The sequence below is a fragment of the Felis catus genome, chromosome B1 (genome assembly GCF_018350175.1).
Source record: "Felis catus isolate Fca126 chromosome B1, F.catus_Fca126_mat1.0, whole genome shotgun sequence".
NCBI lineage: Eukaryota > Metazoa > Chordata > Mammalia > Carnivora > Felidae > Felis > Felis catus.
The window spans coordinates 170,290,580-170,302,873 of NC_058371.1; the positions used below are offsets into that span (position 1 = coordinate 170,290,580).

The following is a 12,294-nucleotide window of genomic DNA, read 5'->3' on the forward strand; positions in this document are numbered from 1 at the left end:
CAGTCTACTGGAAAGGTTCAGTATGTTCTCCTTCAGTTCTCAATAATTATAACTCTCTGAGCAGCTAGTCTATTCCAGATACACATGACAGACCTGTAAGACAGGACTTACCATGCCTACTTTGCAGAGGAGAATACTGAGGCTTCCAGCCCCAGTCATCTGAATTTAGATAAATAGAGCAAATTTAAGGGGCAGACTCGGGCTATCTGGCTCGATATTCATGGGGGAGATCTGACGTTTTTATTTTTTCCAAGTCATTCATAGATGAGTCACTTTGGGAAGAAGGGCTACTCTGTGGGCACAGCTCACCGCTTCGCTGAGAAGGAATACAGTGCAGTGCGACACAAGGAATGCCAAGCCCCGCCTCCAACCTGGCAACCCTGTCCAGCCTCCTCTGGAACAAGGAAGGCTGTCTCTGTAGGAGAGAATATGGGCTCGAACGAAGCAGGTGAGGGGAATGAAAAGGCTGTTTTCTCGAAGTTCTATATTTCAAAGTGAACGAGATAATGATTTCAAATAAGGAAGAACTGGCATTCTCTTTCACCCCTTTTCACTTGGTAACACTCAAGCAACCAGCTCAGACTGGCAGCCAGTTTGTCTCCTATTGAAAGAAACTGGGCTCTCCAGAAGTGCCTGTTAGGTCTCCTGAGAATGCCAGGGGCAACACCAGAAACCTCCCCGCTCAGCCGGTGCCCAAACAGTGCTACCGCATCCAGAGTCATGGAGGCTCACGCGAGCTCTGTGTGTATCTGGTCCCCGATCCCCAAGGATCGGTTCAGCAACAATCAGTGACACAGGTGTCTGGGGGGCAGGGTGTAGAGGACTACGTGTCTGGCACTCAGCTGCACCCACCCTTCCTCTAAAGTTTTTGAAAATGTCTATTGTTCCTTGGAGGCCTTTTTCCCCCCCTCTGTAATTAATTACTATGTGGTCGAGAAGATCCACAGACCAGCAGAAAAGACTGAGTGCTGAAACATATGAAAACAATTAGAAAAGAAGCACAATCACGTGAAACCTATAATTCAGTTCAAAAAAATAAAAGAAGTTTACTTCTCCAATGGGAAACACCAAGTAAGAGAACTCAAATCTCCATGGCATTTTAATTCAGGGGAAGTGAATCTTGGTTCCTATTTTATCCTCTTAAAAACAGAAATCTTGGCTATTTTTGGCAGAGTCTCAGATTTGGGGGGTAATTAAGCTCACTTAATCATAAACTAAAACAGAAGAAAAAATAGTCTATATACTTTTTACTTCAATGGTGACTCTAAGAAATATTAAACTCCACACATTTATTAAGAAGTCCTACTCTATCCCTCGATGCTAAGATACCTCCTAATATATGTTTTGACAGGAAGCTTGGGATTTCTAGGCTTCTAAACTCATGTGAAAATGGAATAACATGCACTTTTGCTCCTTCTTATATACTGTATTAGAAATAATACAAGGAGGCGTTTGACAAGACTTGGGGGGGGGGAAAAAAAACAAGAAAACAGTCTACAAAATTAAAGCCTTGTTCTTTGTCTGTGTGCCTCCGTCCCTCACCTATGACTTTATATTATTACCCATCTCTACAAATGCAGACTTTCCAGGCTACAAAAGGGGCCACAGGGCATATATTGGGCCTCTTGCTGGGTTCAAAGATGTGGTGGCCAGAATCCATCTGATGGCAAAGACAGGAGATGGAGGTTAAATGTTTTAAGAGACATCGGCATATTTACATATTTTATATTCTTATTTTCCAGATGCCAAGAAGCCTTTTCATCTTCGTGATACGTGCTTCATTCCAGTTAAGCTACTTTCTGCCACATTAAAAGCAGGATTCCAAATGTGGATAAACTTATAATGGCTCTCAACTCTGCAATAAGTGAAGGCTGCAATAAGTAAGTGACAGAGACACAGACAGGCCAGGCTAGTGCCATGGTATGTATAAAACGTTTATGAGACAGCTAGCAGCTGAACAGTCTGCCGACAAATGAATTCTGGGTGTCTGGAGTAGCTGTGTCGCACTGTTGTTGGGGACATTCTCTGGGAATATGCATAATTTTCCGGAACCCACTTTTAGGTGTTAAGTCAGAGGATCCGAGGTGTGGCCATATTAATGGACCTGTGAATTTTTGCTTAACAGAGCTAACTTGGACAAAATATGTAAAAAATTAAGCCAGATAACAGGAAACGTGGTTGGCAGCAAAAATTAGCACATAAGTGTAATATTCATCCATCAGACTTACATTTGTAAACTAACCATGATTCTAGGTTTGTGCACAGAATGGGAACCGTCATAAAAGATGTCAGTATTTCATTACAAAATAAACCTCGCAGTTACGGAAGTGGCCCAATCTCTTCTTTTCTCTACATCACCATGATTCCTGGGTGTCCTGAGTTAGCTCAATGTAGCTCCCCACTCATCTCCTGTGGCTCTTTTGGATACTCTAAAAATGATATAGAGGTTCCTTGAAAAATTAAAAATACAACTACCTTGGGGCGCCTGGGTGGCTCAGTTGGGTAAGTGTCTGACTCTTGATTTTGGCTCAGGTAATTATCTCATGATTTGTGAGTTTAAGCCCTGAGTCGGGCTCCATGCTGACAGTGCAGAGCCTGGTTGGGATTCTCTCTCTTCCTCTCTCTCTCTGCCCCTCCCCCACTTGCATGCATGTTCTTTCTCTAAATAAATAAATAAATAAATAAATAAATAAATAAATAAATAAAAAACAGAACCACTACAAGATCCAGTGGCCCCACTTTTGGCTATTTATCCAAAAGAATTGAACTCAGGATCCTGAAGAGATAGCAGCACTCCCATGTTCATTGCCCCACTATTCACAATAGTCAAGATGTGGAAACAATGTAAATGTCCACTGATGGATGAATGGATAAAAACATGTGCTATTTACATTTAATGGAATATCATTCGGCCTTTAAAAAGGAGAGAATTCTGCAATATATGAGAATATGGATGAACCCTGAGGACATTAGGCTAAGTGAAATAAGCTAGTCACAGAAGGAAAAATATTGCACGATTCCACTTATATGAAATATCTAAGAGTCAAATACATAGTATCAAAGAGTCAAATGGTGGTTGCCAGGGGCTGGGGGAGGGGGAAATGGGGAGTTGCTAATCAATGGGCATAAAGTTTCAGTTAGGCAGGATGAATAAATTCTAAAGATACTAGTGTATAACATTGTGCCTATAGTTAACAAAACTATATTGTACAGTTAGATTTGTTCAGAGGGGAGATCTCATGCTAAGTCTTCTTACCACAATAACATGAAATTCTTTTAAATGAAAAAAAAATGGCAAAGGATAGGAGACAATTTATGGAGGAAGAAACCCAAGTAGCCAATATACATAACATTCAACTAGATTGGTAATTATAGAAAAATCCATTTTTAAAAGTGAGATTTGTTTTAACCAGGCAGAGTAGTAATTTTTGACAATGATAATAAAATAGAATAAAATAAAGATCATGGCATCTTTGGTAAATTTTAGCTTAAAGACATCACAGGTGTGATAAAAATGAAGGAATGTATGTCAAGGATATCAAGATTTTTTTTTTTTTTGTAAATTCATACTCTTACCTATACTCCTACTCCCACTGGGCCCTAGGTTTGAAGACAGAAGCAGGAAGTCAGAAAATGATACATGGTAAGGGGATACTCTTCATTTTTGTATTCTCAATGTCTAGTTTGTTCTCTGATATAAATAGATGCTCAAATGTTGAAAAAATATGTATCTGACAAGGTCTTTGTTCCAAAATGTATAGGATATCTGGATTTGATTTTGATTTTTAAGATTCTACGACATTACTTTTCCTGATTTCAGAAACCCAGAGAGCTCCTTGCAATGCAAACACAATTTTATGGTAGAGTTTTCGAGAAGCCCATATATGTTTAGGACAGATATACTTATCTGTGGGATACCACAGACAGGGAAGACGTATATCCTTGGTTTTTTATCAATACAAAGCTACTCTTAGGATTAAATTTGTGTAAGTCAATGCTGGAACTTTCAGTTTGAGAACGAGACCATGTGGCACTAACTACAATTAGAATTGTACAGAGACATGGCAAATGTTCTGTTAAATGTATGAGAGGCAGATGTGGCACTGTATGTAGTCAGAACACCTGAGTCTGGCCACCAGGTCAACGGTAACTGGCTCTCAGACCAGCAAGTCACTTACTATCACTGATCCTCAGTTTACTCTTCTTGAAAATGGGTATGTCACCTACCTCTCCTGATTAAATGGAACAGCAAGTGGCAAAGGAATTTCAATTGTCACATTGTTATGAATTTTAATTTGTCAACTAGATTTTGGTCTCATTGTAATTTGTTAGGAACTTTGTGGTTACTATATGAGAAAAATTAACCAGCTTCTCAAAACACTACGTAAAACTGTAGAACTATCGTTTTCTGTGACTTCGGCTGCTGAAGGTTTCCATCACACATGTAATATGAAGTCATCAGGGCTGTATACTGGTGCCTTTGTTACGATTAAGAGAAGGAATTACTCCATTCTTTGTTTTTGAAATCAACAGGCTTCAGAAAGGGAGTCAAATAAGCACAATCTTACTACTCCCTTGGGACAAAGCAAGTGAAGTAGATTTTTGTAAGCCAACTACTCTTTCTAAAGAGATGGCTCCCCATTTCAAAGGAACCATTTTCCAGTGATGTGTAAAGTTAGATAAGAGCCATTTAGGAGTAGCGTGAAAATTAACAAGCCGCAAACAACTGAACAAGAAGATGTTATTGCTGGGTAAATCCTGCCCCCACAAGTGACTGACCACGAGACTAGGACAAGGTCTCATCAAGCAGCAAGAAGCTCATTCCTCTCCTCTGTTGAAAACAACCAAGTTCTTGGCAGAGGCATGCCCTGAGGTGAAGACTAGCAGCTATTTCTATTTGCTCCCGTAGGGAAGAGAGCTGCGAAGGGAAAAGCGGGAAGTGGGAAACAAGACGGAAACTCCAAGCCAGACAGATTCCAAACCCCAGGCATGCACAGAGCCAGCCAGGCCAGGCTTCGGCCTGCACAGCTAACCTGGCAAAGCGCTGTGCTGCCGGCATGACCTTGATTCCAGCTTGCTCTAGCCTCCTGCGCTTTTGCATTTCAACAGCATCTTTGTCTTCCGACTTGGGAGCTGGTGTCATCACAGACCCCTCGTGGGGAGGCTGCTCCTTGCCACCGCCAGTGGGTAACTCTAAACCACCATCAGAAGGCTTCCCACTAGGATCCATTTGGCCGACTGGGTCCTCTTCACAGGGAGACCCCACTTCACTTCCCTCTTCCTCTATTGTCTCAGGATAGCTAGTGAGTTGGACAATATGGTTTACCAAACTAACAGCCTGGGCTGGGGAGCAGACCATATGTCCTCTCCTGGTCATTCTGACATTACTTTTCATTAAAAAGAAAAAAAAAGTCACGGCATGCAACATGGTCCTGGTGATGTGAAGAAAGTGAACTGCCACCATTCATTTGTTAATAAGTCCAATGCGTCATAATCTTAACATTATTAAGAGTTATTTCAATACTGGTATTGAAAGGCAAAAAAAAAACACCCTTTCTGCCGGAAAGAGAAAATTCACGTTTTATCCAATAATTAAAACTTTTAATAAAATGTTTACTCAGTGGAAATTGTGGAAAATGCAGGTGGATTATGAGAAATAAGCATGCAATGATCGGGATGGTCTTCCTCCAAGGAGTAGACTAGACTCTAGGTTTCTTGTATTGGACTATAAGGTTCTTGAAGGCAGGGACTCTATTTTATTGATTACTGAGTCCCCAGTGCCTGAAAGGCAGCACCTGGCATATATTAGATGCTCAATAAATACTTGCTGAACAAAGAGAAAAACATAAGCAGAGTGTAGGGGAAATCACCGCTACTTCTCAGAAGAGGTGAGTGGTTCAATGTACCGCCCGTTTGTTGAGTTTCTACATGTGATTCTGAAACACGTTCCACGCATTCCTTACCTACTTGAGCTTGTATCCAGACAACCATGTATCTAGATTTAAGAAAAAGCCTTTTTTTGCACGAAGACCAGGCTTTCTGCACCTAATTTAACAAGAGTGGGAGTCGGGCAGTCTCCACGGAAGGGCATGGATGACAGACTCACACTCAACGTCTGTCAACAGAACTGGTTTCAAAAATCTGCTCTTTGGACAAGGATTTGTCGAATACCTACTGTGTGCCAGGCACTGGCCCAGGTGCCTTCACGAAGCTTATACTCGATCATGGCAATCTCTCTCCAAAGAAAGGTCTGTCCTGCCCGCCTCCCTTTGTAGTCTTACATCAGAGCTCTGAAAGGGTCATTTGAGCTCGTTTGTGCGTGGGAGCTGTGGTTCCCTCACTGCTAGGGCTCAAGCCAGGACGGGAGCGGCGTGGCTCGGGCCTTACCTGAAGGGCCTGTCCCCACCCAGGGGCGAGGTGGCGGTACTCCAGCTCTTCCGGTATTCCTCTCGCTCTGCCTTCTTCTTTCGCAGAGGAGCGGGGACGTAGGCCGTCTGATTGCTTTTGTTCGGGAGGTACTGGTTAAAAGGCACTGCTGATTTCGGCTCACCGTGGGAAGTCCGCCTCGCAGACATGTCATCCTTCTTCACATCCGGCAGCTTCCGATGCGGCAAGTCGGATTCAGAGTCACTTCCTCTCCCTGCGGAAGAGAAGACAGGCGCTGAGAAGGCGTGCTGGGCTCGCAGAAAAGTTCCCAGCGGTAAGCGTGGAGTATTAGGGATGCGGTTAGATCGCTGGGTTCTGGGGACTCCATCCTTCAGTTATTCACTTAACAAATCTAAAGTATCTGTCTAAATTAGCCTATTCTGGGAAAAGCTCTGAACTCAAAGGGGGGAGATCAAACTGGAAAAATAGAGATAAACCTAATGGTATCTGAGAATCATGATTCACAACACATTTGCAGCGGAACTAGAGCCTGCTAGGATTCTGCAAAATGTCTTTTCTCAAAAGAAAAGCCATAAATTAACCAATGGAGTTTTTACCGAGCACCTGTTGTTGCACGTCTTGCACCGTGGGAGACAGTCACACAAATAAGAATTATAAAGGACTCTGTTTATAAAGGAAATGTCATAAAACGACATTTTGTCTTTGAGGTACCTTTAGCCAATCTATGAAACACCTGGAGGGTATTAGTGATAATCAAAGAGCAAAGACATACACGAACAATAGGAATTCAGAAAAGTGGCAGATTGAGATGACACCAAGGTCTGCCTTCCAGGAAGTGGTCTGAGTTATAATAAATGCATATTCCTCTAGAGCAGAGCCCTTTCTGGTACCCATAGCTGGCGGCAGTCTTTTCTTCCTGTGAAGCCCATGGCCCAATCTAGTCTTTTCTTTGGGCATGTTACACTTTTGACCTGCTATTTCGAGAACAAGGGCTTTACATCATTCACAGCACTTATCACAGCGTCTTTGCACCCAAGTGGGCATCCTCAGAAGACCTGATGAATAAACAAACTGGTTTGGGTTAAAGACTGTTTCCGACAACACAAAAGAATTCAATGTTGCCTAATCGGTTTTCTGGGGGCAAGAGCCCAATAATTTTATCGTATCCTTGTGTTCCTGAGTCTCAGTCTCACTAGATGGGTAAGACCTGACAGAGTGGTGCTGTCGTTGAAACAAACACTACCCTTACAGGTAGCTGCCGTGTGAAAGTTCTTTGGGAACTCTTAATCAAGGACAGCATCGTGAATAGGTTATTCAGCTCTGCTGAGAGCAAATAACATTTACTTTTTTTACATTTGTGAAGAGCCTTCAACTGAGTCAAGAGATGTGGCAGGATGCAGGGTCATTGGCCAGACCCACTTTGTTTTCAGCTCTGCCACTCCCTAGCTCTGAGACTCTGCCGTTATGACATCACCTCTTGAAGCCTCCGTTTCCCCAATCTGCAAAGTGAGGATAATAATGCCGCCTACTTCAGAGGGCTTTGGGGGGGGGTGGGGTGCGGATCAGGTACTTGTAAACTGTTGGTAGAGTATTTGGTACAGAGTCAGTGCTTGATGAGTGTTGGCCGCTCTTTCTGTCCTAAGAGTTCGGATCTGTCACTAATGAGCTGCGGGCTCCTAGGCTGGTTCTAACACTTGCCTGTCCTTCTCTGTAAAAATAGGAATGAAATGATTTGCCCTGGAGATTAAATGATTTCATGGCTTTTAAAAGACTTTAAAAGTTAAAAGCATTGACCATAAACAAGTTGTTCATTGTTGCAGATGAAATATGCAGTTTATGAATTATGCATGTAACTTGGTTTTTCAGCCTCCCTTCTGAAGGGAGTTTTGACCATTTCGGTACTTGCTGGTTTTTGATTCATAACAGCACCTTCCCACCCAAGTCTTCCATCAAGTATATCTGTCTGTCTCAGTAACATTTAGAGGCCCCTGTGAAATGCTTTATGAACAAACACTAACACTACCTTGCCTTGCCAAACTCTTGGACTTGTTTCCTGCTTTGACATTATCCCCATTTTATAGAGGTGGAAACAGAGGCTCAGAAAGGCAGACAGAGCCCCTTTCCTGTGGCTGGTAAGTAAGAGCTCAGGACTCCCAATTTCCATTCGCTAGATTCCAGCCCAAAGTCCCTCCCTCTGTGAGCCACGTCTCTTGGAGAAATGTCCTTTGCTTAAAGCATCCTGACTAGAGGTAGCACTGTACCTTGTTGAATAAATAAATGAAAGAAAATGATTCTTAGATCAACGATGAAGGCTTAGTAATAAATTGGAGCTGTCTCAGTTTTCTCAATTCTAAAATCCTATAATCTACAAACCTTATTTGTGCCCACTATCTATAAAAATGTATTATATGTAACAATCTTAGTGAAACCCTCAAATCGGTTGCTTAACACATATACAGATCACCCTCTTCCTTCCCACAATTACCCTCCAATAAATGTCTTCAACAGACAGTTCAAGGAAAGTTAATGTGCAGATGCCCTGAGGCAGAGCGAGCGACCCAGTTGAAAGAAGTGTAGTTTTCTGGACAAGGGTCTAATTTCTCTGCAAAACGTAAACGCTCTGTCCCTCAGTGTCCTCATTGGGAACATGGAGATGATAACACAGCTCTCACAGTGGCTGTGAGGATTAAATGAGATGGCACAAAGCACCTAGTAAGGTATACGCTCAGTTAATGTAAGGCCAGGACTTCAAAAGATTCTGAATTCATCCTGAAAATGTAGAAATATACTAGGGTGGCTCCTCTATTTATTCCCAAAGTTAGGAAATGGCACACAGCACATGATGACAATGACATGACTTTATCAAAGTCTGGTCCTTCCTTTCCATGGGGCTACATTTGTCTCCCTTCCAGGAACTAGGGGGTCTTTCTTTTTTCCCTTATCTTTGCCATGTACACCCCCAACCCATGCCTTTCTTGTCTTCGTCTAATTTCTCTCATTCCTTGTTTCTCTCTGTCGACTCATCTTTTCTTTCTTTCTCTTTATTAAAATTTATTTTCAGAGGGAGAGAGGTGGGGGGAGGGGCAGAGAGAGAGGGAGAGAGAGAAAATCCCAAGCAGGCTCTGCACTGTCAGCACAGAGCCTGATGTGGGGCTCAAACTCACAAAACTGTGAGATCATGACCCGAGCTGAGATCAAGAGTGGGACACTTACTTAACTGGCTGAGCCACCCAGGCGCCCTCAACTCATCTTTTCTATAAAAGAGTATTCATTTAACAAAATACATCATATTTATAAACTATGCCCTTAATTTTAAAAGCACGTGAATTGTTGTATTTCCTCTTCAGCGAAGTCCATTCTATGGCTTCAGGAGGAATGCTAGTGGAGGTAAGGGAGGAACTGGCACCTATTTGGCAAGACAGATTGGCTGAATGGACCCCGGAGACCACAGCTTCCCGACCAGGTAGCTCTTATGAGCAACCCATGGAATCATGGCATCTGTTAGTGGCTCCTGACTGTCCCCACTGAATGGGGCAGTGGGCCTCAATAACAATAAAATATTGCCCCAATATAGAGCCAGAGAATTTTATGCTAAGACTTTCCCTAATTGATTGTGAGTGCTTAGGAAATAAAATTCCAAGACTTAAAAATGTTTTTCTAAATCCAAAGGTGTTTATTAGGACTAGCAATCTTCTTGGTAAGTGTCGTTTAAAAAATACCATAAAATCGGGGTGCCTGAGTGGCTCAGTCAGCTAAGTGCCTAACTTTGGCTCAGGCCATGACCTCACAGTTTGTGGGTTCCAGCCCTGTGTCGGGCTCTGTGCTAACAGCTCGGAGCCTAGAGCCTGGTTCGGATTCCGTGTCACCCTCTCTCTCTGCCCCTCCTCTGCCCACACTCTGTCTCTCTCTCTCAAAAATAAATACACATAAAAAAATACCATAAAATCTAATAAAGACAACACCTATTTGAATAAAATTATACTACATTTTCTAAGGCAGATAAAAATGTTTTTTTTTTTTTATTTGTTTTTTAAAAACCTCACTAGGTCTTGATCAGTTTATAAGAACATAAGCCTGAAGGCGTCGGGCTAGTTGGTGAAATCTGTATATTAGGTGCTCTTTCATGGATGGTGTTTTGTGAAGATCAATTTCATATTTTTCTTTACATGGACAAAATATTTATAAAAAGACCCTAGCTTAGGGGCATCTGGGTGGCTCAATCAGTTGAACACCGACTTCGGCTCAGGTCATGATCTCACTGCTTATGGGTTCAGGCCCACATCGGGCTCTGTCCTGACAGCTTGGAGCCTGGAGCCTGTTTCCAATTTCGTGTCTCCCTCTCTCTCTGCCCCTCCCCTGTTCACGCTCTATCTCTTTCTGTCAAAAATAAATAAATGTTAAAAAAAAATTAAAAAAAAAAAAGACCTGGGGCGCCTGGGTGGCGCAGTCGGTTAAGCGTCCGACTTCAGCCAGGTCACGATCTCGCGGTCCGTGAGTTCGAGCCCCGCGTCAGGCTCTGGGCTGATAGCTCAGAGCCTGGAGCCTGTTTCCGATTCTGTGTCCCCCTCTCTCTCTGCCCCTCCCCCATTCATGCTCTGTCTCTCTCTGTCCCAAAAATAAATAAACGTTGAAAAAAAAAATTAAAAAAAAAAAAGACCTCAGCTTATCAATCTTAATTGTTGCAAGCTAAATTGTGCCCAAGCACATATTAGTGCAATATTAGTAATTACCATCTCAAATCTCTTCAAGATGTGGCTCGTTATAAACTCTGAACCCCTCGAAGCTGGTGACAGAATAAAGGATCTGTGTTGCCACTTCCAGAACACCAAGATGAATAAAATAATAATTAAAAAAAAAACAATCAAAATAATATGAGATAGTTTGGTTTCGATAGGTTTTGTGAAAGTAAATCCCCACCTTTTGGTGGGGCCGAAACCTCAATTCAGTCCTGCACTTGGTACTGTAACTTCTAATACTGTGGGTGTGGTACTTAAGATGTTGTATACAATTTTAGAAATGTTTCCCAAGCAGCTCACAATGCACCATGGGATTCTTTTGGAGTCAAAGACTATGTGGCCCCTTGGTCCATCTATTTGTTGGAAAGCTTAAGTACTACACAAAAACATTAGTTCAGTCATTCTAGAATTTAAAAAATTTATTAGGTAAACAGAAGTGTGCGCAAATTCAGTTTAAGAGTGTAAGTTTCGGACTCACGTTTCTTAAGGCAAACATTGTTACACCACTTAATAACACTGACATTTGTCATTTAACAACGCAAGGGCAATTACTTAACCTCTCTAAGGTTCATCTGTAAAATACAAATAAGAAATGTCTCTCAGGCTTGTGGGAGGGCTAAGTGAGAGACTATGTTTCTCATAATCTGCACTGAGGACTAAATGAGATACTAGCTGTCGAGCAGTTAACTCAGGACCTAGGCACCTTAAACACTCAAGTACTTTAGATAGAATGTTATAGTTGAAAGGGGTCATTTAGCCATAAAAGAGAATTTTTATCTCAGAGAGAAGCCTTAAGTCTCTAGAAACATTAGCAACAATCAAGCAACACATTAAAAAACTCAGAAACAAATAAAAAATTCCCCACCAGCCTTAGCGTCTTTCTGCAAGTTTATACATGCAGAAGTAAGCCATCTTCCCTTCCTAAAAGTACAAAGGTGCAAGATAAAGAACGTAAACAGCTTCTGGAAAATAGGCATTAAATTCACATCAGGTTGCATGACCACACATTTCTCCAAAGAGAAATGATCATTCTTTGCAGGTGATACAAAATCCATGGGATTTAAATCAAACCCAGACTCAGAGCAAGCAGGCAGTCTGGGTTGTGTACATTAAGGGCCACCCGCGTGGTTCCAGCCAACGGTCAGGTATCACAGGCATGGAACAGATTGCC

General features: G+C 42.2%; 1 protein-coding gene across 14 annotated transcripts in view; it reads right to left on the minus strand.

Annotated features, from left to right (window-relative positions):
* LIMCH1 (LIM and calponin homology domains 1) overlaps nucleotides 1–12,294 on the minus strand; it is a 331,860-nt gene that overhangs the window by 80,851 nt on the left and 238,715 nt on the right. For 12 of the 14 annotated variants that reach the window (XM_023253168.2, XM_023253165.2, XM_023253171.2 and 9 more), the window contains one exon: nucleotides 6,388–6,640. In XM_023253168.2, the coding sequence (XP_023108936.2) occupies nucleotides 6,388–6,640 (253 nt within the window). Of the gene's footprint in view, nucleotides 1–5,033; nucleotides 5,301–6,387; nucleotides 6,641–12,294 lie in introns of all 14 variants that reach the window. The other 2 variants (XM_023253162.2, XM_023253163.2) reach the window with 1 other exon arrangement.